The 25367-nt window shown below is 42.6% G+C and overlaps 2 protein-coding genes across 10 annotated transcripts in view; one reads left to right on the top strand and one right to left on the bottom strand.

Moving 5' to 3' along the window:
* Window positions 1–11394, bottom strand: part of BRD8 (bromodomain containing 8) — a 107668-nt gene extending 96274 nt beyond the window's left edge. For 4 of the 7 annotated variants that reach the window (XR_004537470.1, XR_004537471.1, XR_004537472.1 and 1 more), the window contains exons 1-5: window positions 11265–11394; window positions 8850–8946; window positions 5551–5620; window positions 4318–4367; window positions 1398–1520 (exon numbers count right to left, since the gene is read on the bottom strand). Coding sequence is in view for 4 of the 7 variants with exons in the window: in XM_033927012.1 (XP_033782903.1) it covers window positions 1398–1520; window positions 4318–4367; window positions 5551–5620; window positions 8850–8946; window positions 11265–11283 (359 nt within the window). In the remaining 3 variants the exon portion in view is untranslated. Of the gene's footprint in view, window positions 1–1397; window positions 1521–4317; window positions 4368–5550; window positions 5621–8849; window positions 8947–11006; window positions 11026–11264 lie in introns of those variants that run through there. The other 3 variants (XM_033927009.1, XM_033927010.1, XM_033927011.1) reach the window with 2 other exon arrangements.
* KIF20A (kinesin family member 20A) overlaps window positions 11137–25367 on the top strand; it is a 158304-nt gene continuing 144073 nt past the window's right edge. For 2 of the 3 annotated variants that reach the window (XM_033927008.1, XM_033927005.1), the window contains exon 1: window positions 11355–11513. The gene's annotated coding sequence lies outside the window, so the exon portion shown is untranslated. The other variant, XM_033927007.1, reaches the window with a different exon arrangement.

Below are 25367 nucleotides of genomic sequence, written 5' to 3'. Positions count from 1 at the left end.
GACAGAAATAAGAACTCAGGCAGGATTGTACGTCTTAGGAAACCAGACAGAGACTATGTAGAAGCGGACTCGGAAAAAACCCAACTGTTAAATGAATACTTCTGCTCAGTCTTCACCCGCAAGGCGCCAGGACTCGGCCCTCAGCTACAGACAAGGGTTGACGCAGATGACCCGTTTAGTATTTTCGAGTTTACACCCAGCGGTGTCTAATGCGAGCTATCAAAGCTTAAGGTTAACAAGGCAATGGGGCCTGACAACCTACACCCCAGAGTGCTCAGGGAGTTGTGTGATGTCTTGGCGGAACCGCTATCCGCGCTCTTCAATCTCTCCCTTACTACGGGTAACGTCCCGTTGGACTGGAAGACGGCTAACGTCATTCCACTCCACAAGAAAGGCTCCAAGATGGAGACAGCAAACTACAGACCGGTGAGTCTCACATCAATAGTGTGCAAACTAATGGAAACTCTAATCAAACGCCAATTGGATACGATCCTGAACGAGGAGAATCTACGGGATCCCCGTCAACATGGATTTTTTTCAATACAACTTTAAAGTGAGCAGACCCCACTGGCTCTCAAAGCTATATGCCTTGCCTGAACGGTGGCAATGCTTACAGCTGAAGCACCTCTAAGAGAAAAAATTTAGGGGAGGTGGAGGAAATTGGGGTAGGGACTCAACTAGTCGAGTATGGCACCATCGAGATCAGACAGACCCCCCCAAAAGGGTCCCCCAAGCTCAATCTGACACTCGCAACAGGAACAAAAAGGCCACTAAACAAATCCAACAGGCCCTACACTAAACCAAGGTTTACCACTCCATCTACTGCAGACTGAGAACAAACTGATTGTAGATAGGACTGCACATCCCACTTATACTACAGCCAAAAGTCAATGTCTCAGTCTCCACCTGCTGGCAGAGGGATGTAAACCCATCTATTTCTGTGCCAGTCTAGAGAGATGCTAAAGAAGTTGTAATATTTTCATGAGAACATCTGAAATCCCTGAATATAATGAATTGGAATAATCTATAAGCAATATAACTACAGTGGACTGAACAAGTTTCAAGTTTTATTAGGATTTTATATACCGCCTATCAAGGTTATCTAGGCGGTTTTACAATCAGGTACTCAAGCATTTTCCCTATCTGTCCCGGTGGGCTCACAAACTATCTAACGTACCTGGGGCTATGGAGGATTAAGTGACTAGCCCAGGATCACAAGGAGCAGCGTGGGGTTTGAACCCACAACCGCAGGGTACTGAGACTGTAGCTTCAACCACTGCGCCACATACTGTCCTCAACTTGGTTTTCTTAATCTCAGGTCTTCATACCTCTATAGGCAAACAAAACCAGAAATATACTGAGGCCGAACAAAATTTCTACCTACTTATAAAACCTACCTGTACTTCTCCTGGGTCTCCTTAATTGCCTTCTTTAATTCTTCAATTCTTTCTGTTGTTAACTTCCGAACAATGACATCCTCCACTGTTTCTACAACCTCACCTTTCTCTCCTCGCTTCCTCCTAAATAGAAGGATGGCAGAAAGGATCCGTTTTGTAAAGAATTAAGATAGGTGACGCCCTACTTATTATGCATCAAACCTTTCATCACTTATTTTTCTGCTATATTTGGCCCTTTACACTGTTTTAAAATCTTTGTTCTCCCATCAAGTTAAACTTTCTTATTGTCTTCACCAGACCAGTCCAGAACCTGGGGTTTTTTCTGTTGACCAGCAAATAGAGAAATTAATACATTTTGGGTCCTGTCTTAGAAGAGTACCCTGCAGCACTGGTATTTCTCTATCTGCAGCAGGTGGTAACTAATATTGCTGCAGATTCTGCTATGTTTTGTCAACTCCTGGACCAGTGATCAACTTATAAATTTATTAAAATTTTGAATTATTATTTTTGGTGGGGGAATAATTTGAGTCCCTTTCATTCCCACTTCCTACCTTGCCATTCGGTAAAAAAAACTCCTGCTTCAGAGTGGACTATTTTCTTCATCTAAAGAAAATTGAGTTTCACAATCTGGGCACCTACACTATGGAATTCTCTTCCACAACATTTACGGGACGAACAAAATTTAAATAAATTCAAGACCGGCTTAAAGACTTTCTTATTTCAAGATGTCTTCGGTTGAATCTAAATCTCTCTCCTTCTTCTCTTTAATCTCTCTCTTTTTTGTTTCCCACTCTCCCTCTTTCTGACTATTACAGAGAATAAGTATATGCTTCAACAATGTTACCCTAATCCTCACGTTCTATCCCCTCCCCATTTTCTCCTTCTTTACTAAATTATGTAACTTCTCCCTTCCTCCCATTATCTCCCTCACTCTCCAGTTTGTCTAGTCTACGACATATATGTTCACATTATTTTATAACATTTTTAGCCTTTACAAAACACTGTTAACCGGCCAGACATTTGCTTGATGGTCGGGATATTAAAAAACTAATAAACTTGGAAACTTGGGAGACCTTTTCTTCAGAGTAGTGACAATAGGGCAATTTACCCATGGAGATGGATTAAGGTAAACCTTTACTCCAAGCCATGGAAATTGTGTTATTTCTCTTCACCAAGCCCACTAGCCATTTCTCCCTGTCTTGGAGTAGCTGAGCTGCCTTGTTTACCTTGTACTCAACATCAGGAAGTTAATTTGAGCTAGTTTAGTGGCTCAGCTGGCTTCAATTATAAGTAGTGGAATTTTACTGCTGTAGGTATGGAGGCTTAAGATAAGTGAACTGCAAAATCATTATGAGACCTTTTGACTATTTGCAACTATGTTGCCTTTCATTTCTCTAACTTTAAGAAACTGCAACATTTATATCTAGTTAGAGTATGGCCATGTTAACAAAGTAACTGCAACGTTTATATTCAGTTAAAGTAAGGCTATGTTAACAGAGTATACACCTTAAGATCTATCTAAAACATTATTTAATTGAACACTTTTAATATGGACTTTTAGGGTTTAACTTATGAAAAAGAAAAAGTTTACAAAAAATTAATATTTAGTTGGGAAAAAAAACGTTATAGATTCCAGGTTTTTTGGCCTATGACTGGAGCGTGGAGTGGTTTACTACGCTGACAGTTCAGTCCATGATAGGACTACGCGTAGACTCCAATTCTGAGGCTTTTTCCTGGATTAGGATTTAAGTTTGTGTTGCACTTTCAATATTTAGTTGGTTCTTTATATGATTATTTATAATTTGGACCACAAGCCGCAAAATGGTATAAGAATATAAACAAATTTTTAAACAAAAAAAAGAGATCAGGACTTAGGGATATTTGGAGTATTGAGATAGGACAGATAATTTCTCCATCTCAATGGCAAAAATTTTGGTCCTGGAGAATACATACTACAAGATCAGCATCTATGAGTCAAACATGGTTGTTTATATTACATAGAGTTTTATGGACCCCTACGAGATTACAAAAATTAGATAGTAATAGATCTAATAGATGCTGGCATTGTAGGATAGAAGTGGGGACATTGGACCATTTACTAATCTTTTGTCCCTGCATTAATTCCTTTTGGAAATTAATTTGGCCCCAAATTAATAATTTATTAGAAAATCATGTTGGACTATCATATGATACAATATTATTTGGAACAGCAATGAGAACACAAAGTCCGATTTCAGCTAGCAATAATAAACTTTTATTAATTTTAACAGGGGTCGCCATACAGCAAATTACTCAGAACTGGAAGGATTACACTAAATTGAATTACACTTTTTGGTGGAATTCAATTTGTCATATATATAAAATGGAAAAAGTATTGGCATTACAACAAGGTTATATTAAAAAATTTAATAAAATATGGGGACCATTGACAAATTATTCTACTGATCAGATATAATAACACATGTATAGAACATATAGAAGGGGTAGGGAGGGAAAACTATTGTAATATTAATATGATATAAAATTCTGATAAAGGGTTTATTTAATTCACATTGTAAGAACATTTAATAATAATTTCAAGTGTTTTTTCATAATTGAATGTATTACATGTATTTCACTTGATGTAAGAATTTAAAAAAAGAATAAAAAATATATAAAAAAAAAAAAAAAAGTGTAGGTATGGAGGCACCAGAAGAGCAGATTAAATGCTGCTCCCAGTGTGGTTACCCTAGGGGGGCAAAATGGGGCAGTGTAAATCTTGCTGGGAAGGAAGTTTCCCTCAAAATATTCACAAGGAAAGCCTTTTATCACCAAAAGGACAGGAGATTAATGCTTCCAAGGAAGATATAGCAAGCAATTCTTCTCAGGCCAAGTTCCCCTCATTAGGGAGACAAGAATAGCTATAAATGTCTTCACTCACTTGGGAGTTTCAGTGGTCTCTAGAAGCTCCGAGTACTGAGATGCACAGTGCTGGAAAGAGAAAAAAACCCACAACAATGAATCACTGAAATTGATATCTTAACCAGAAAGCTATTCCATAGCTCAAGGTCAGAGTTCCTGGTTCTTATAAATGCTCTGATCCCTAGACAGCAAACAAGCTATGCTATGGTGAATGAAATTGAGGGAAAGAGAAATGCTACAGATCAATTATCAAGCTATCAATCCCTAATTTTACTAAGGTTCTAAGGGAACAGGAATGTTCAGAATTCTGATCCAGGGGCCAAAAATGCCCATAATTTTAAAGGGCTGTGTGTATGGTGGAGGGGAAGTACAAAAGGGTCAGAGTATTAAGAGAGTTTACAGGTACCTGTGTGACTTACTGGTTAGAGACATGGACTGCAAACCTTGAGGGTTTAAATACCACTTCTCAGATATTCTTTGAGACCTGAGCAATTGTACTGTATCTCCTCTTACCCCGATACCCACTATATTGTATTCTCTTTAGAGAAGAGCCTTTATCATCATACAATTCACCGTAAACTAAAATTAGAAAAGCAGTCTAGAAATAATAATATAACCAGTATGTGTCACATAAGGATAACTCATACACTGTAACTTTCTGTATGTCAAATTAGGATATAACTTGTACTGAAAAACTTGCACCGTAAAGACAACTATAGCAAATTGTAACCAGTAAACTGTATATTATTGGAGAAGATGTGACAGCGTTGGAGCTCAAGTCATCTTTTGTCAGCTAAGTCATTGAATGTGCCTCCAGGTGACTTTGCCCTTTTCTAAACCTGAGGGAGTTTTTTTGCCAGTAAAAGTATCAAAAGCAGTTTTGATTTGTACCTTTTGGTTCTATACTGCTACATTAGTCTGAGGCTTTTTCTCCCTCTTTTTGGGTGCATGCTGGGTTTAAAGAGGGGGGGTACCTCGGTGTCATGATCACACATTTTGACTCATTATATGACCATATTATTATTAGACCCTAGCATGTATCAAGTTAGGATAAAAATTTGTACTGAAATTATGTATGTAACCAGTTCTGAGCTTGGGCTAAATAAATAAATAAATAAGACAAGGTACACTTGATGAAAGTTTTAAAAATGAATAAAGAATTATAAAAAAATAAAAATAAAAATAAGACAAGGTGGCTGGGATCATTCAGCAGCAAACGCTGCACTTTTAAAATATTTTCTGAGTGTTTTACCTTCTGAGAAAACCAGTCAGGAGGACGTCCTGGTTCAGCAAAGGGCTTAATGGCCCGACTGACTGACACCCTATGGAATCCAACAAATAAAGAGCAACAACTCTTAATGAAATTGCAAGAATGCTGATATTATCAGAACAAGCTTATCTAGCAATTAAATAGTACTCTGCCTCAGCTGGCACTGTCCAGTACCTTGGGCCTACATAGCATAAAACTTCAACCCACAAAATCATACTGAGCATGCCTATGTAGATTCAGAAAAAAAAAATCATGATTTTTGTAGACCCTTAAGCTTGGTTTGGATTGTATATAAAACCAAAAATGTATCACATACTTTCATGGAATATGGGGTTCAAAAAAACAAAAATCATCAGAAATCTCATGTCCTCCTGATGAATCCTAAAAATAAGCATGAATAACAAAAAGTTATTAAGAAAGGAAATTGCTGTGCATGTAGTCATGAATGAATGAATTAGGGAAAGATAAATGTGGTCATACTTCTCTCAATATGCATTGACAATTTTGCTATGAATGGCACACAGATTAACATATGCAGAGACCTTTAAGGTTCAACTTTAGGTAGACTGTGTATTGTGACCTGCATGCACCTTCTTATTTTCTAGAACAGTGAAAGACTCTCCAGACCAGTGAGGTAATGATAGGAAGAGATCACCTTCGTAGGGAAATTGGAACTGGTACAAAACCTCAGTCCCACTTTAATTCTTATCTTTGTTTCCCCAATCATCGTACCATGAAGGTAGGGGAAAAGAAGCCATTTAACCTGGGTGCCTGGGTAAATCCTGTGCACAATAGGTTAAGAGAAAGGAGGCGAGACAGTGGCATAATAAGGTTACATGGTGCCCGGCATCCCACCTCCAGTGATAAGGGATCTGTATGCCCCTCACACCAGTATCTCTTAAATCCTTTTGTTCTTCACCAGTATCAATCAAGGACTCCTACCCACTGCTTGTACCATCCCTCTGATGTAAATTTCTGGTCACATGAACAGGAAGTTAGGTCAGAGGGAGGGCTCGGGCTGGTGCAAGAAGCAGGCAGGAATTCCTGCTCACTGCTGGTGAAGAACAGAAGCATTTAAGAGAGATACCGAGAAGAGGGAGGAAGTGAGATGCCAAGAGTCTTCAGCTGGAAAGGCTTGAGGATCCCTGGGAGCATTATCACTATTGTGCTGCTACTATGAAAGAGCCTGGGCTGCCCCTTATAACACTAATGAAGAGTCCCTGGAGTAGGTGAAGGCTGCAGGGAACTACCGATCCTAAAAAAGAAGAAGATACAGCAGGTATCCTCTGGATATTATATTAGACCTTTCTAATTTTTAATATTGTAAACCGCCCAGATACATGTGATGGTCGGTATATCAACAATAAACACTTTCACAACAATTTAGTGGAAGGCAAAAGCATACTACAATATGAGCTAAAAAGAGCCTCTCGGGGAGGAAAAGCCTCAGACAAATCCCTCCCACCGCCAAAGCAGTGGCTTAGGTGTTCAGGTGGAGAACCTCATCAGCATAAAAACCTTCCATGGAGACCACATGAGGTTTTATTCATAAAACCGAACTAACACCTGCATCACCTGCTACTACTACATATGAACTTCTAATATCATGTCAACTCAGATGTAATCCTTAACAACTCTAAGAAATGTACAAACTACTCCCTAAATACTTCTAGTCTCCGGACAAACCATTTGTAAGCCTTGAACAGCAAGGTAATGGCGGAATAAAAATCCCTAATGTAATGTATATTGTGTTATAGTTAAATAGATAAATAGGTAGTGAAATTCAATGGCTATGTCAAATTCTTAAAATAGTACTGACTCAAAAAAACATTCAAAGTGATTTGAAGCTTATCTTTTGTTCGTGAGCTTGGTTGGAACACCATTGTCGGTATATCAAGCCATGAATAAACTTAAAACTATGGGGGCCAAGCAGTTAGAGTTCAATCCACTTCTGAAAGGTTTTCAAGAGTTTTCTGGGGATTGGAGAGTCCTAGGATAATTCTTCAGATTGGCTTATAACAGATTCGTTTAGGCTAGTCTGGAGGGATGATAAGGAATTAAAAATTAGACGTTACCTACTAATTTCTTTCCTTTGGTCCCTCTAAACCAGCCTAGAACCCATCAGTCTAGGCCAGTCTGAAGGGACTAAAAGAAAGCAAATTAGCAGGCAAGGTCTAATTTCTCCTTATGTTACCAAGTATCTGAATTTTGTTCTTTGCTTTTTTTATGGAGTCTGTCCCCTTTGCTTGAAGACTTTCTTTTGATTATTTTTTAAACTATTGGTTCTGAAATCTAATTCTGGCCTATATTGTTATTGAATGTTGGTGAAATGTGAAGTTGCCAATAGAACCCCAGTTATACTAGTCCTAATCTGGACTCAAAATATGGTATCCAGCTAGAATCACCCTGCAAATCAGCGTTACCTCCCTTAAGGCGTACCCGGCCTGCTAGTTAGAGTAAAATAATCTTGACAGGAAAATACCAGTCTAGAGCAGTGTCCCACAAACTTTTCAGTGCAGCAGCACACTAAATCCGGAGTCCCAGCTGGAAGGCATCCGGAAGTGCGCGGACATCAACGTGATGTGTGCGACATCATCATGTTGACATCTGCACGTACATAGAGGCCCTCTGGTGCGACTCTGAACCTGTCACTTCACTGGTGGGGAATCCATGGAAGAGGGGAGGTGCGGGGAGAGGAGGAGAGATGCTGGCACTGGCTTACTGCCTACAGGGTGTGCCTTTCACCGCAAAAGGCACATCCTGTAAGTAGTCAGCTGGTGCCTCTCCTCCTTGCCTGCGTCTCAGGGCACACCTGGAATCTGTTGCGGCACACAGCTTGCAATACACTGGTCTAGAGTTACAAAAAGTTATCAGTGGGGGATAGGCAGACATACATAAGCTTCCTATCTTCAGAAAGTAAGCAAACAAGCAGAAAAGGTATATTCTTGTGGTAATACACTGAGAGCACATGGTCTTCCTTAGCAGAATTCCTAGCACTGAGAAAGGAGAGTTACTGATCTAGCAGAGCAGCACACCTAGCAAATAGCACTGGTAACTGCTAAGCAAATCCTTGCAAGTGCAGTAACTGCTGGTCGGATGGATTATCCCTCTCACAGGTGGAGATCCACTGACCTTTAGGTAACCCACTGAAAATGCTGCCCATACATGGATATGACTCCCACTTTGTAAAGGACACTAAAATGTATCAATCTCACTATAACCTCTCTGTTCCAATTTGTTTCAAAGCCCACTGCAACCCACTCTGCACCAGCATTATTTACCAGTTCTGGTCACCACTCCTCATGACAGAAGAGGCCAGGCATAATTTCTCCCGGATAGACCAAGGTTCCGTCGGGCCAGTGCTCATTAATTTGTGTTCTTCAAGAAGAAAAATAAATGATTTCTTTAGTATCTGAGAACAAAATGAATTTCCTATCTGTGAAATATAACAAGACACACGTCCCTCCCCTTCCAGAAACAAAGTGCTCCTGTACACAACATTACAAAATAGAAGATGATTGCAAGGTTCAATCTAGTTTGCCCACCTATTTACTGCTACAGTGATAGAAAGCCTACTTAGGGCCTCTTTTATTAAACTGCACTAGCAGTTTTCTAGCACGGGGAGCCGTGCTGAATGGCCTGCGCTGTCCCGACACTCATAGTTTCTATGAGCATCGGGAGCAGCGCGGACCATTCATAACCTTTAGTTCTAGAATTTCATTACCACTGAAATGTTTGCTCTTTCTGCATTATTTTTTATATTGATTTATTTGAATGTTTCTATCCTATCACCTTTATAGTGTATATAGCTACATAACAACATAGTAAGTGATGGCAGATAAAAGACTTGGTATGGTTTACCCAGTCTGTCCAACAAGGCAGCCAGAGTTGTATTTGCTGCTCTGTGCAAGTTACACCTCTCTCTGCCCTGTTTAATGCAAGTTCATTTAAGTTTTGTTTTTAATCCATCCTCTTTTTATATAGGGATCCTCTGTGTTTATCCCACAGTTTTAAATTCCATCACTGTTTTGGCCCCCTTTTCTCTACTGGGAAGGCATTCCAGGCATCCATGAAATATCTCTGTGAAAAAATATTTCCCCATGATACTCCTAGTTCTATCACCTGGCAACCTCAATTCATGTCCTCTAGTTCTACGTCTGTCCCATCTTTGGAAAAAAAATTTGTAGTGGGATTTGATTATATAGATAATTGCACAGATCTAGGAATACTCTGTTTAGGGCAGTAACTTCCTGATTTGCAATCCTCTGGGAAGTAAATATGTAGGAAAAAGTGGTCCTATAGTAACCACTAGTAACTACAGCAGAATCCAAGTTAACTGGTATTCAACTAACCAGCAAAAAAAATTGACAAAAAACAAAAAGGCTCTTACACCACTGACTGACATCCTCCAAAATCATTTTTGTGCTCCTGACCCAACAACCCCCAACGTTATTGTCTCCTGACTTGACAAACCTTTCCCTCCCCTCCAGCCCCCGAAGCAGCAGCGTCAGCCACAAACCCTCCTCCTTCCAGCCCCTGAAGCATCAGTGGAGGTGGTCCTGACCTGTCAACCCACTCCCTCCCCAAAGCAGCAGAGGTCCTAACCCGCCACCCCTCCTTCCTTCCACCCTGAAGCAGCAAAGGTCGTGACCCGCCAACCCTCCTCTCTTCCACCTCGAAGCAGCAGCGATCTTGACCTACCAACCCTCCTCCCTCCCTTACATGAGCAGCATTGGCAGCTGGTCAGCAGAGGCAGCAATATAAACAGGCTGTTCGCAACTAACCCATCCTATCTAGAGGGACGCTAAAGAAACAGGCTGTTCTCAAGAAAGATATAGAGTGGTGCTAGAAAAGGTTCAAAGAACAGCGACCAAGATGCTAAAGGGGATGGAACTCCTCTCATATGAGGAAAGACTAAAACGGTTAGGGCTCTTCAGCTTAAGAGACGGCTGAGGGGAGATATGATTGAAGTCTACAAAATCCTGAGTGGTGTAGAACAGGTACAAGTAGATTGACTTTTTACTGTAAAAAATTACAAAGGCTAAGCCTTAGGGCTCAATGAAGTTACAGGGAAATAACAAATAGGAGGACTTTTTTTTTTCCACTCAGAGAATAGTTAAGCTCTGGAATACATTGCCAGTGGTTGTGTTAAGAGTGGTTAATATAGCTGGTTTCAAAAAAGGTTTGGACAATTTCATGGAGGAAAAGTCCATAGTCTGTTATTAAGACAGACATGGGGGGAGCCACTGTTTGCCCTGGACCAATAGCATGGAATGCTGCTACTATTTGGGTATTTGCCAGGTACTTCTGACTTGGATTGGCCACCATGAAGACGGGCTACTGGACTGGATGGACCCAATAAGGCTATTCTTATGTTCTCATGTTTACTGTGGTTGCTGGGTTCTTTCCTAACGATTAACAAACGAGTGAGCCCACACCTGTTTTATTGGGTTAACTCGTGCCTTGACTAGATTTAAAATGAATATGACAGAGGCAAGGTTGCTGATCACACAGCAGCTCCAGCACTGCCTGACTGACAGCGTCCGCCATCTTTCCTTCCTGACGATTCCCCGTCGGCAGCGTAACAGACGCGTTTTTGACCCCTGACCTCGGGACAGTAACCGCTCCTATCAGACTTTCCGGTCTTTTGCTACTTCTGTGCTCCTGGTCCTTTCCCCGCTACTCTCAATACTTACTGCCCATCCCAGTCGCCATCTTTCCGTCCGTCAGGACCGCCTCTTGCAGCAAAGCATTGTGGGATAGGCTGCTGCTCAGTGCAGGTGGGGAGTAAGTGGAGGGAGAGGGTTTGCTCGGTCGCGTGGGTGACGCGGCCTATCGTCGTTTCCCATTGGTCCAACGGATGTTGGCGCTAATTCCCCGAGTTTTCAAATTTTGAAAGTGAGGTCAGAAGGCTCGCGCTGCGCCTGAGAGGAAAACGAGGAGCGGTAAGGAGGGGGAGAGAGAAAGAGAGAGCCTGGGGTAAAAGGGGGGGGGGCAGAAACAGCTCTTGACTCAGGCAGCGTTCATACTGCGACGCTAAAACCCCCACAGCCCTTTCTGTTGTTCCCCCTGGGCGGGTGATTCTGCTCGGTTTTAACAGATCGCCTAGACCTAGACGATAAGTAGGTTCATAAGCAGAAATCGCAGCTAGATTGAAGCATTCTCTGTTCTTTGTGACCTTGGAAAAGGACTGCTTGGAACCATAACTTTTTATAAAAGTGCAACAGACACATTATTCCTGAACGTTCAGGCAGTCAATCTTATTCCTGCAAGAATTATTGTAGACAGCCTCAATAGCATGTGTGTGTGTGTGTGTGTGTGTGTGTTGGGGGGGGGTTCCATTAAATTGATTTTTTTGGCTTACCATTGGCGAGGCTTTTTTGATGCTGCAGATGATCCCAGTCTGGGGACATCTCTGGCTGTGGGACAGCACAGACTCTGAGGTCCAGGGTCTGCTTTCAGATGGGAAGGGGTAAAATGCAGACCTGACGGACCTCGCTGATCTAAAACCATACATTCTTAAAAATCTGAGGTCTGTGCCACTTGTAGTTAGTCTCTGGCTCTGATAGACCTCAATGACAATTTAGCGCTGACGGATCCATCTCAGCATAGAGAGGGAAAAGTATTAGGATCTGTTAGCGCTAAAATGTCACCGAGGTCTGTCAGAGCCAGAAACCAACTACAAGTGGCATGGACCTCAGATTTTTAAGGACATGTGGTTTTAGATCCGTGAGGTCCGCGTTTTACCCCTTCCCCTTTCAGATTGCCTTGCAGTGGCACACACTTGGACAGTCTGCACTAACAGTCCGAGAGCTCAGGGATCGGTCCCTTGGAAGCAGCGCTTGCTCCTGGTTCTGTCTGCAGGCGGATTGAAAGCAGGCTGAGTGGTGTTTTTTTTTCCAGGATTGGGGCCAACTGTTTTCCTTCACCCACTGCGTGTGCAAGGTTCAGGGGGTATTTCAGGTCACCGGACGGTTGTTGGGTCTGAGATGAAGTCTGAAGAAACAAGCAGTCCAGATTCCATGCTTGTTTGAGGCAGAAGTTCTCTCTGTAAGCCAGTGGTCTCAAACTTGCGACCCAGGGGCCACATGTGTTTCAAGTTTCAAGTTTGACCTTTATTTGATGAATCGCTTATAATAATATCTAAGCGATGTACAGTGTTAAAAACCATCAGAATGTGGTAATACATTTAATTTACAGTAGTCACTCATAAGACAGACAAAATTAGACGAACAGGAGGGGGTGGGAGGAAAGGGGAAAAGTTACAATGTTGTTCTTTGTTAGAAATTGACATCAAAGGGAAAGCACATCGGGTAATAATGGGTTAGGATGAGATGGGAAGAATATTGGACCTTAAAAGGTGATATTTCATATGTCAAATGCGTCTTGAAATAGGTAAGTTTTTAAAATTTTCTTAAACGCAACAAGGTCAGTTTCGTTTTTAATGAAATTTGGAAGGGAGTTCCACAATGTAGGGGCTTTTACAGAAAATATATCATTTCGCCTAGTGCCTATGACTTTTAATGAAGGGACTGAGAGCAATTGTGATGAAGAGGATCTAAGAGAACGAGAAGTTTTGTGTGGGACAATCATTTTTGCAATATATTGAGGTTCACTGAAGGTTAAAGTTTTGTAAACCAGAAATAAAATTTTAAACGTAATTCGATGGGCTATAGGAAGCCAGTGTGATTTAATTAATAAGGGGGTGACATGGTCAAATTTCTTTGCGTTATGAATTAGTTTGATTGCTGTATTTTGGATAATTTGGAGACGTCTATTTTCTTTTTGAGTTATATTAATTAGAAGAGAATTGCAGTAGTCCAGTTTGGAAATAATAAGAGAGTGTACTAAAATATTGAGAGATTTAGTATCCAAGAATGTAGAGATTGAACGTAAAAGCCGTAGTCTGTAAAAGCATGATTTGACTATTACACTGATATGATCATGATAAGATAGATCTACATCAATTGTTACACCTAGGATTTTTAGCTTAGGTACCGGTTCTATAGGAATATTGTCAAGTGTGAATGGTATTTTTTGGAATATATCTCTTTTCCAAGTGAAAAGCATGGATTTTGTTTTTTGAGTGTTTAGAGCCAGTTTGTTATTTTTTAGCCAGTTTTTAATTTTTTCTAATTTGTCATTGATTATTTTTATTTCTGCAGTGTTTTCTGGATTGAGAGGGTGCATTAGCTGAATGTCGTCAGCGTAAGAAAAGGTTGTAAATCCTAGTGATTGTGACATGGTAATAAGTGGGGATAGGAAAATGTTGAATAGAAGAGGAGAGAGTATTGATCCTTGTGGAACTCCAAAAGATGAGGAGAAGAATTCGGAATAGGATTCATTGAATTTAACTCTAGAGAGACGATCCGATAAAAAGGAAGTTAGCCATTGTAAGACTTGGCCCTCTACCCCTAGTGATTGTAGACGATTGAGAAGAATTTCATGATCTATGGTATCGAAGGCTGCCAGGTACTATTTTGAGGCCCTCAGTATGTTTATCATAATCACAAAAGTAAAATAAAACAGTTTCTTTATCATATGTCTCTTTAGCTGTAAATTACAATAGTGCAGAGCTTCCAGACATGCCCTGAGCCCACGCCGCCAAAGAGAGCGAGAGACACCATCGGCCCTGCCTGCAGGGTGAGCAAGCCCCGCTCCGCCTCCTCTCCACAGCCAGCCGGGAGAGGAGACTTTTTCCGTCGAGATTCAGCAGCGGGAACCAGCCCACGCCGCCAAAGAGAGAGAGAGAGACACCATCGGCCCTGCCTGCAGGGTGAGCGATCCCTGCTCCACCTCCTCCCCACAGCCAACCACCTCTTCTCTTCTTTCTCTAGTCCCTAAAGATAAAACCCACAGCAGATCTATCCCCTACAACCGATCAGCCCAGCAAAGAGACCAAAAAAGGGAAGAGAGGAAGGGAGCCGCCTCTTACCTCCTCTCCACCTCAATTCTTCTCCAATATACCTCTATACCTTTCAGAAACTTGCACCTCGCGCACAGCTTTCAGGCAAAGCAGAACCTTTACCGTACACAACAATACAATGACACCCTGTACAACAAAACTCATACTCGTCCATCTACTACTCTTCCTGTTCACTATTTTTGGTCTCCTCGCCTTGTGTTCCAAGAGTTCAAAGAAGCGTGGGATGAACACAGAGGATTATTAAATATTGAACTAAGGCCAGTACTGGGCAGACTTGCATGGTCTGTGTCTGTATATGGCCTTTTGGTGGAGGATGGGCTGGGGAGGGCTTCAAGGCTGGGAGGATGTAGATGGGCTGGAGTAAGTCTTAACAGAGATTTCAGCAGTTGGAACCCAAACACAGTACAGGGTAAAGCTTTGGATTCTTGCCCAGAAATAGCTAAGAAGAAAAAATTAAAAAATTTAAATTGAATCAGGTTGGGCAGACTGGATGGACCATTCGGGTCTTTATCTGCCGTCATCTACTATGTTACTATTCCTAACAAACCGGAAAACAGCAGGGTACCATACATCCTCTATCCCAGTCCTAACAGAATCCTACAGACATACACAACCAACCAGGAAACTCAACTCTCCCAGAATTCTGTTAGACTGCTCTACATTCACCCAAAAAAGCATCCCTACCAGCTGGGGAAAAAGACCACCTCCCAAACCAAGGTCAACAGACAACAACACCCAACCTCAACCAAGAAACCTCCTCCATCCAAAATGCACCTCCTTTCTCCATGTAAGATACACCCCAATAGCTTGTGCATATATGAACATTAGATCGATAGGCCCAAAAGCAGACCTAATAAAGGACTGGATAGTCACAGAACAGTTAGGTTGCCTATTCCTAGCCGAAACCTGGTTTACCTCCGACTCAGACCTCTGCATTACAGAACTCTGCCCTAAGGGATACAAATTAGAATTGGTCTGCCGAGAAAAAAAGCGAGGAGGAGGTCTGGCCATCCTAGCCAAAAACAACTTCAACATAAAAGTCCTAGACAAACATTCCACCCCCCATTTGGATCTTCTAGCCTGCCAACTATCCGACGACACACTCAAGGGTACCCTGACCTGCATTCTATGTTACATAACACCAGGAAAATGAAACGCAAATAAACAAGTACTTGAGGATTTCATTTACCAGAACTCTCTAACATCACCTCATAACCTGCTTCTTGGAGACATAAACCTCCATCTAGAAGACCATACCTCCAAACAAGTCGAAAAAATACTTTCATACCTCAAAACACTAACCTACCAGATTCTTAACCCCCAACCCACACATGAAAAAGGCCACCAACTAGATATCGCAGCATACATGACCCAAAACTCTCACAATCCCGAAATCCACATCTCAAACGGGGCCTGGTACCCCTTCCTCTGGTCAAACCACTATACATACACCTTTAACATCAACTGGGCTCAATGCAACAACAAACTACATCCCCCCAAAACCCCCTTCATAACACGCCAAAAAATTGAACCCATCACATTCTGGGACAAAGCAGACCTCTTAATCGATACCATAGCCCCCAATGAATTCATACACCAATGGCGAACCTTAAGCGAAACCATTCTGAACGAGCTCGCTCCAGAAAAACTAAAACTTAGAATCAGCAGACCATCAGACAAATGGTTCAACACCAAACTTCTCCAATTAAAAAAGCAGTGCAGACAACTAGAAAGAGAATGGAAAATAAAGAACCTAGAACACACCAAAATAGCATAGAGAAGCCTAATCAAACAATATAAGATCAAACTCAAGGAAAAACGGAAAGCCTACTACTCCAAAATGGTAAGCATGGACATCCAAGACCTATTCAATCTAGTAAAAAACCTCACTGATACCAAACCTTTCCTAGCTACACAAGGAAATCATCTACCGACAGCCATTCTACTTGCAGACCACTTCAAAAACAAGATCACCAAGATCAGAACCACCTTCAACAACACACACACCCACCTCGAAGAAATAACTACAAACCCCACAATAGGAGAAGCCATCGCCGCTGACAGAAGCTGGACCAACTTCCCAGTAGTACATTGGTCTGACTTGAATCGACTCTATAAAAAATACAGCCAAGCATCATGGGACCTAAACAATTGTCCCACATACCTGATAGCAAACGCCTCCACCAAATTCAAAGCTAGCCTCATGCAATGGATACAAACCACGCTAACGGAAGGACAATTCCCACAGGACCTAGGAGAGATCATAATCACCCCAATTGTGAAAGACCACAAAGGCCCAATAGACATCCCCTCCAACTACAGACCCATCGCTTCAATACCAATATACGTTAAAATAATAGAAGATCTAGTCGCACAATTCCTCACTAGCTACCTGGAAGACCCCAACCTACTTCATCCTTCACAATCAGGATTCCGAATCAACCACAGCACAGAGACACTACTAGTAACCCTACTAGACACAGCTCAACAGCACCTTAGCAAAGGCAAAAAGATGCTGATAATTCAACTAGATCTCTCTGCTGCATTTGACCTGGTCAACCACTCCATACTACTACAGATACTTGAAGCCATAGGGATCGCAGGCAGGGTATACAACTGGTTCCAAGGATTCCTAAAATCAAGAACCTACAGAGTAAAGTCCAACAATCACAAATCAGACCCATGGTCCAACCCCTGTGGAGTTCCACAAGAATCTCCACTATCACCTACGCTCTTCAACCTCTTTATCTCCTTCCTCGGAACCACTTTAGACAACTTAAATGTAACATCTTTCAGCTACGCAGATGACATCTCCATACTCCTCCCCTTTGACTCACCAGATCCCACCTCAACAATAAAACTGGAAAAAACACTAGATGTAGTGGAAAAATGGATGGTAGCCCACAAACTGAAACTAAACACAGACAAAGCAAAATTCCTTCTGCTCGAAAAGGCCAAAACCCCCACCATCACAGAATTAGAAATTAAGGCCACCAAATACCCAATACAGCCTGAACTCAAACTCCTAGGAGTAATGATAGACAGATGCTGCACAATGCAGGCCCAAATCAATAAGACAACACAGAAAGCTTTTTTAACCATGAGAAATCTACGTAAAATAAGAAAATTCTTCGACTTAAGAGCAATATAGGCTCATTGTCCAATCCCTAGTCTTAGGTCTATGGACTATTGCAATTCCCTCTATCTGCCATGCCCAGCCAACATGCTAAAACAATTGCAGACTATACAAAACACCGCTCTCGGATTGATCTACTCACTGAGAAAATATGACCACATCACCACTGCTTACCTAGACTCACACTGGTTACCAATACAGGCATGAATTCAATTCAAACTTTACTGCTTTTTATTCAAAGCATTAAATGGCTCTGCCCCCCCCCTACCTTAACAACCGCTTAAATCAGACCCTCACCACTAGACAAAGAAGAATTCTGACCCCATTTACCTATCCTCCACTCAAAGGTACAAAGCGCAAGAAGATGTTTGACAACCTACTTGCAATACAAGCAGCAAAACTCGACCACTCCATTTCCAACCTGCTGACAACAATGAGCAACCTCAAAACATTTCGAAGAGAGATCAAAACCCAGCTATTCAAGAAGTTTGTCCAGACACCTTAACTCTCACCCTCACTCCTCTCCTCCCTGGTAAAATCCCCTCTCAAAGCCTCCACTTCTCTGGTAATCTTTTCCTCTTCAAAATATCAACCAAGATTACAGTCCCCTAAAATGTAAAGCTCCTGGAAATGTCCAGCTCTCCCAATTGTTTCCCATTTGTAATATTGCCTAGAAATGTCCACTTAACTTATTTGTTATCTAATTTGCAATTTCTCCTGGAAATATCCAGCTTTTGTATCTCACTTGTAACAAAAAATTGTTATCCTATTTGTAATATTGCCTAGAAATGTCCACTTATCTTATTTGTTATCGAATTCGCAATTTCTCCTGGAAATATCCAGCTTTCTTATCTCACTTTTAACAAAAAACTGTAACTATCTGGAAATGTCCAGTTAGCTCTTTTGTAATCTGCCTAGAAATGCAAGGTACAGGCAGAATAGAAGTCACTAATGTAATGTATTATTTTTAAGACTTAGCCAAAAGGAAAGATTTATAAACTATAAAGAGTTTTACCTTATGCAAAATTATCATTTCTTTAATAAGACATAACTATTTTTTCTGGGGCCCTCCAAGTACCTACAAATCCAAAATGTGGCCCTGCAAAGGGTTTGAGTTTGAGACCGCTGCTGTAAGCTGTCTGCAGCTTCACCACACAGCACGGCACAGTGAGTAACAGGCTGACAGCCTTTAATATAAAATCAGTATGGGTAGGGGGCTTTAAAAGTGGATTTTTGGGGTTCTGAAGTTAGAGCCAGGGTCCCCCACCTCTAAAATCCCCAAATCTCTAGTTTTTGGACCCCAGCTTAGCTCCTACAGGCCCTTTTTTGTGCTAAAATCGCTGCCATGGTGGCCATCTTGGATTTCTGATTTGAAAAGAAAAGCCTTTATCTGCCTCAAAACATCTCTCTTAATCAAAAATAGGTATGATGGACTCAGGCTTAGATATCTTGCATTCAAGCAACATTTGCGCTGGATGACTGTCTGAGGATCATCTGTGTTCCATGTGGGGGGGGGGGGGGGGCAGGAGCCGCCTGCTTAGCCACCTCTAGTTCCTGGAGGGGAGGTGCTAATGGCTTGGTGCGAGAACTAAGCAAAAAGTTCAGGTTTGAGCTGGGGAGCAGCAAACGTGCATCACAAGCAAAGTGCAACCGTGTTTGATGCCACAAAACCCCAGAAATGAGCACAGGAGCGTCCGCAGGGGCCGTCTGGACGTCCTGGACAAGGTTTCCCCCCAATTCATCAATATGATGTTTGAAGCTCACATAATTAACAAGGGCTGCATGGAACCCTTGCGGATTGTGATTGGTGCCTGGGGTTCCCCCACTTCTAAGAGTGTAATTCCCCAGCAACAGTGCCATGCGCAAGACAGGGAGGTCCAGTCTGAGGAGGACTGGGATGACAAGGGCTCTGTATCAATGCCTTTACGTTCCCAGTCTGGGTCCTCAGTAGCAAGAGACACTGCTTCATGTCTAGGGAGACTGGATCTGGATTTGGTGGAGGCCTTTGATCTCGGAGAGGACCTGACAATTCAGTCTTGGTTTTCAGAAAGTGATGTAGTTATTGCTTAAACATCTAGTCTGGATTGAGTAACCCTTGTTATCTTCTTAGTGTTTATGAACCATATTTCTTTATCAGCAGAAGATGAATCCAAACAAGTAGGTTGTATCCACCCACCAGTAGACAGATTTTTTTTCCTGCTCTATTTTGTCGATTCCTTTCAATATTTTGAAAGTCTCAATCATATCCTCTCGCATTCTCCTTTTCTCAAGGGAGAACAATCCCAGTCTCTTAAGTCGTTACTCGTATTCCAAATTCTCCATACCTTTTATTAGCTTCATTGCTCGTCTCTGCACCCTCTCCAGCAGTTTTATATCCTTCTTTAGGTTGGGAGACCAATGTTGGACACAGTATTCCAAGTGTGGTCTGGCCATCGCCCTATATAGCAGCATTATAACTTTCTCCGATCTACTCGTGATTCCTTTCTTTATCATGCCTAACATTCTATTTGCTTTCTTTGCTGCTGCCGCGCATTGTGCCGATGGTTTCAGGGTCCTATCTATCAGTACACCCAGGTCCTTTTCTTGTTCGCTCTTACCCAGAGTTGCACCTGACATTCTATACTCGTGTTCCTTGTTCTTTCTGCCTAAATGCATTACTTTGCACTTTTCCACATTAAACTTCATCTGCCATTTCTCCGCCCATTTCTCTAACTGAGACAAGTTACTTTGGAGTTCCTCGCTATCCTTCTGCGATCTGATTGCCCGGCATAGCTTTGTGTCGTCTGCAAACTTGATGATCTCACTGGATGTTCCTTCTTCTAGGTCATTGATGAAAATATTAAATAAGATGGGCCCAAGTACTGAGCCCTGGGGTACACCGCTAGTCACTTTCTCCCAGTCTGAGAATTTCCCATTTATGCCCACTCTCTGCTTTCTGTTCTCCAGCCATTTGCCTATCCATCTTAGTATATCTCCCTCTATTCCATGGCTTTGTAGTTTCCTGAGAAGTTTTTCATGTGGAACCTTGTAGAACGCTTTCTGGAAGTCCACAATCAATTTGTTTGTTCAGGGTCTCAAAAAATTGAAGTAAATTCATCAAACATGATTTCCCTTTCCTGAAGCCATGTTGATTGGCTCTCATCAGGTCGTGTGTATCCAAGTGCCGGACTATGGCAGATGAAGTTCAACATTGAGAAATGTAAAGTACTACATGTGGGAAGCAGAAACCAGAGGTGCAGCTATACGATGGGAGGGATATTATTGAAGGAGAGTACCCAAGAAAGGGACTTGGGGGTAATGGTGGACATGACAATGAAGCCAACGGCACAGTGCGCAGCGGCCGCTAAGAAGGCAAATAGAATGCTAGGCATAATCAAGAAGGGTATTACAACCAGAACGAAAGAAGTTATCCTGCCATTGTATCGGGCGATGGTGCGTCCGCATCTGGAGTACTGCGTCCAATATTGGTCGCCGTACCTTAAGAAAGATATGGCGTTACTCGAGAGGGTTCAGAGAAGAGCGACACGTCTGATAAAAGGGATAGAAAACGTTTCATACGCTGAGAGATTAGAAAAACTGGGACTCTTTTCCCTGGAGAAGAGGAGACTTAGAGGGGATATGATAGAGACTTACAAGATCATGAAAGGCGTAGAGAGGGTCAGATTCTTCAAACTTTCGAATAATAAAAGAACAAGAGGGCACTCGGAAAAGTTGAAAGGGGACAGATTCAGAACGAATGCTAGGAAGTTCTTCTTTACCCAACATGTGGTGGACACCTGGAATGCACTTCCAGAGGACGTAATAGGGCAGAGTACGGTACTGGGGTTCAAGAAAGGATTGGACAATTTCCTGCTGGAAAAGGGGATAGAGGGAAATAGATAGAGGATTACAGTCCAGGTCCTGGACCTGTTGGGCCACCGCGTGTGCGGACTGCTGGGCACGATGGACCTCTGGTCTGACCCAGCGGAGGCACTGCTTATGTTCTTAATCAGTGCTTCAACCATCTTTCCAGAGACAGATGTAAGACTCACAGGTCTGCAGTTGCTCGGTTCTCCTCTTAATCCTTTTTTGAAAATTGGCGTGACGTTCGCTATCTTTCAATCGTCGGGTATCTGTCCAGTTCTAATTGACAGGTTGGCAAGTTTTTGCAAAAGCTCTCTGATTTCAACCTTCAGTTCTTTTAAGACTCTCGGGTGAATTCCATCAGATTCAGGGGATTTGTCGCTTTTAAGATTGTCGATCTGCTAGTATTTCTGGTCCAAGTCCATTTCTACTGTGATGAGGCTGTCCTCTATAAGTCCTTTGAACACTTTCACTGCTTCTGGTATTGTTGCGGTGTCCTTCGTAAAGACAAATGCAAAGAAGGAATTTAGTTTGTCTGCAATTTGTTTGTCCTTGATGTACCCTTTTCTTCCCTGGTCAGCCAGCGGTCCCACCGCCTCTTTTGCAGGGTTTTTTCCTTTTACGTATCTAAAGAAGGGCTTGAAATTTTTGGCCTCTTGCCCTATTTTCTCCTCATAGTCCTTTTTGGCATTCCTCACCCCTTGTGACATTTCTTCTGATCATCTTTGTGTTTGTTCCAAGCTTCAGTTGTTTTCGTGCGTTTCCATTTTTTAAAGGAGTCATTCTTTTCTTTTATGGCTTCCTTCACCTCTCTGGTAAGCCATGCTGGTTCTCTTTTGCCTTTAGTTTTCTTTTCTTTGGAAATCCGCAGAATGTAGATATTTTGTGCTTCCGTGATAGTATTTTTCAGTAGGGACCATGCCTGAACTACGGTTTTAACTTTGTCCATCTTTTTCTTGTGCTGTTGTTTCACCATGGCTCTCATGCTATCGTATTTTCCCTTTTTAAAGTTTAAGGTCGTGGTTAAGGTTTTGGTACATTTCCCTTTCCCGATGTCAAGTTTAAAGTTGATCATGTTGTGATCGCTCGTCTCCAGCTTCTTTTGTCGGTCCCGTAATGCCATTTAGGACCAAGTCCAAGGTGGCGTTTCCTCTCGTCGGCTCTCCCACCATTTGTTCCAGGAAGCAGTCCCCTAGCACTTCCAGGAACTTGGCCTCCTTACCGCGGTTCCCAGGTAACAGTCTATCCCCGGAAAATTGAAGTCTCTCATGATTATTACATTACCTGTCTTACATTCTTGTTTAATTTCCTCTATCATTTCTGAGTCTGTCTCCTCCGTCTGTCGTGGGGGTCGATAGTAAAGGCCAATTTTTGTGTCTGCACCATTGTGTCTAGGAATCTTGATCCAGAGGGACTCTAGCTTCTCTGTCCTTTCCTTTGTAGCCTCTCTAACAGTTTCTACTCCATCCTGAACATATAGGGCAATACCTCCACCTTTCTGCCCTACTCTATCTCTTCTGTATCCCTGTAGTTTGTGTCCCATTTGTTTTCATCATTTCACCATGTTTCTGTTATGCCAATGATTTCCAGTTCATCGTGTCTTGCTATTGTCTCTAATTCTCCCATTTGTTTTTCAGACTTCTAGCATTCGTATACATACATTTGAGTTTCCTTTGTGTTACCTTCTTGGACTTTCTAAGCTTAGCAGTCTCTATTGTTTCTTTCACGGTATCCTTTTCTGCTCCTGCGTTGTCTCCCTTATTTGCTTTGGGGGCGTCTCCTCCCGTGTCTGAGTAGTTGTCCGTAGTTCCTTCTTCGGGGCATCCTGTCGCCCAGGCCATTGACTGGTGGTCGGCTTTCCCCTGTCACTTTAGTTTAAAGCCTTCTCGATGGCCCTCTTCATGTTGCCTGCCAATATTCTTTCTCCTTCCTTGTTGAGGTGTAGTCCATCCTTTCTGTAGTACTTGCTTTTTCCCCAGAATGCCGTCCAGATGCGCACGAAGTCAAAGCCTTCCTCTTCGCACCATCGTCTAATCCAGGCGTTGATCACTTGCAATTCCCCTTGTCTCTTTCCATCCACTCTTGGTACCAGGAGGATCTCGGAGAAAGCCACCTTTACCTCCCTGATCTTTAGTTTTCTTCCGAGTGAGCGGAGCTGGCCCTTCATCTCTTCCCTGTCATACTTCCGTCCGCTCACATCGTTAGTTCCCACGTGGATAAGCACAGCAGTGTCCTTTCCCCCTGCGCTGTCTATGATCCTGGAGATCCTGTTGGCCACATCCTTCACGCTTGTTCCAGGCAGGCAGGTGACAATTCTATCCTCTCTCCCTCCTGTGGTGTGGTTGTCCACATGACGTATAATGGAGTCTCCTACGATGATCCCCATCTTCTTTAATCAGAGGTTCCTTGGGGGTCGCAAATCCACATCCATGGTGTAGGGCCAATCTTCTTTCTCCTGCGATACGCTTGAAGTTGTTTTCGGCTCTTTGTGTTGGAGAACGTCTTATGTTTTATCCATGGGCAAGTCTCTGTGCTTGGGTGGAATGAGGTCTTTTATTTCTGCCAGCCCGTTTCTCTCAGTGACTTGGAATTAATTTCTAGTTTCCATTTCTGGAGTGGTGATAGTGCAGTGTAGTATGTTAGTTACGTCAGGGGCCTTGATTTCAGGTACTTCCTCACTGCATGTAGTCCCCTCTTATGTACATGCCCGTCATTGGTTCCATGAGGACAGCCTCCAACTTTTTTCCCAGGGACATTGGCTTTGAAGAATTCTCCAGTTCATTATCCTTCCCTGTTTTCATGTGCTTGTAGAGCTGGCTTGGGGGATAGGCCTCATTCTTTCATGGTGTAACGGCAGTCTATCCCTCTTTCTGCTAAGCTTCTGCCAGCTACTTATGCCCACCCTTGGCCTCTTGCAAAGGCTTCCTGGGCTGGACAGACATTCATTCTGTACCAGGCATATGACTTGGAAATTCTTAAGCTGAAGCTGTAGTCTAGTCCGTGAATTTCCTGTAGCATTTGATTTACTGGGTCTTCTTGCCATCCCTAGTGGGCTTGTAGCAGTCTGGTTGCTGTTACAAATGGTGTGGAATATTGAAGGGAGGTTTTTTTCCTGCCATCCTATCTGTGTGTCCAGTTTGCCTTATCCTCTTACTGCAAATTATGAATCCTTCTGGGACAGTTATGGCCTGCTTTCCATGTCGAAGTGATGAGAAGCTAGTAGCCCTCACATTTCTTATAATAGTTTAACTTTACTCAGCTGACCCATAACGGGAGAGACCAGCTCAGATAGGATCCAGACATTGCAGGAATCTAGCTCCAGGAGGGCAACTAATCTGTGCACCCTTGATTCACTTGCTCCGGAAGCCGGTGGATAGTTGTCAGCCGTTGCGCATCCACTCTTAGGCAATCATCTTTTCGAAGTGTGCATATGGATCAAACAGCTGTTGTCTTTCCCTAAATTGAGGCTGGACTGTGGACTCTGTCTTGGTTCAATCCCTGGGTGCTGGTTTCGTATTTGGGATGCACGGTACCCGTCTCGTTGCATTGGGTGTGAAATGGCCTAGTTCTCCATATGACTGAGCCTGTTTCTCCAGCTGATGAGAGCAGTATCTCTCAGTGGGCTCCAGCCACGCCTCGGGAGGTGGCTCCTGCTTCTCTGGCAGTTCTAGTTGGCTTCTTTGCCGGAAGTAAGTCAAACTTGATCTACCAGTTTTGCTTGTTCTCTGGGTCTATAGCTATGATTTAGATTAGAACATGCCTCCGTCTACCTCTTAGAGGTTAGAGCTCTTCTCTCCCTTGGATGTTCCTTCTGGCTCCATTGTGGGACATGGTGCACAGTTCTTCCTGGTGCTTCTGTTTCTTTGATGGACCAGCTTCCTTGTGTGCCAGTCT

This window comes from Geotrypetes seraphini, chromosome 18, assembly GCF_902459505.1.
Source record: "Geotrypetes seraphini chromosome 18, aGeoSer1.1, whole genome shotgun sequence".
Classification (NCBI taxonomy): domain Eukaryota; kingdom Metazoa; phylum Chordata; class Amphibia; order Gymnophiona; family Dermophiidae; genus Geotrypetes; species Geotrypetes seraphini.
This window is presented reverse-complemented; position numbering and strand designations above follow the sequence as displayed.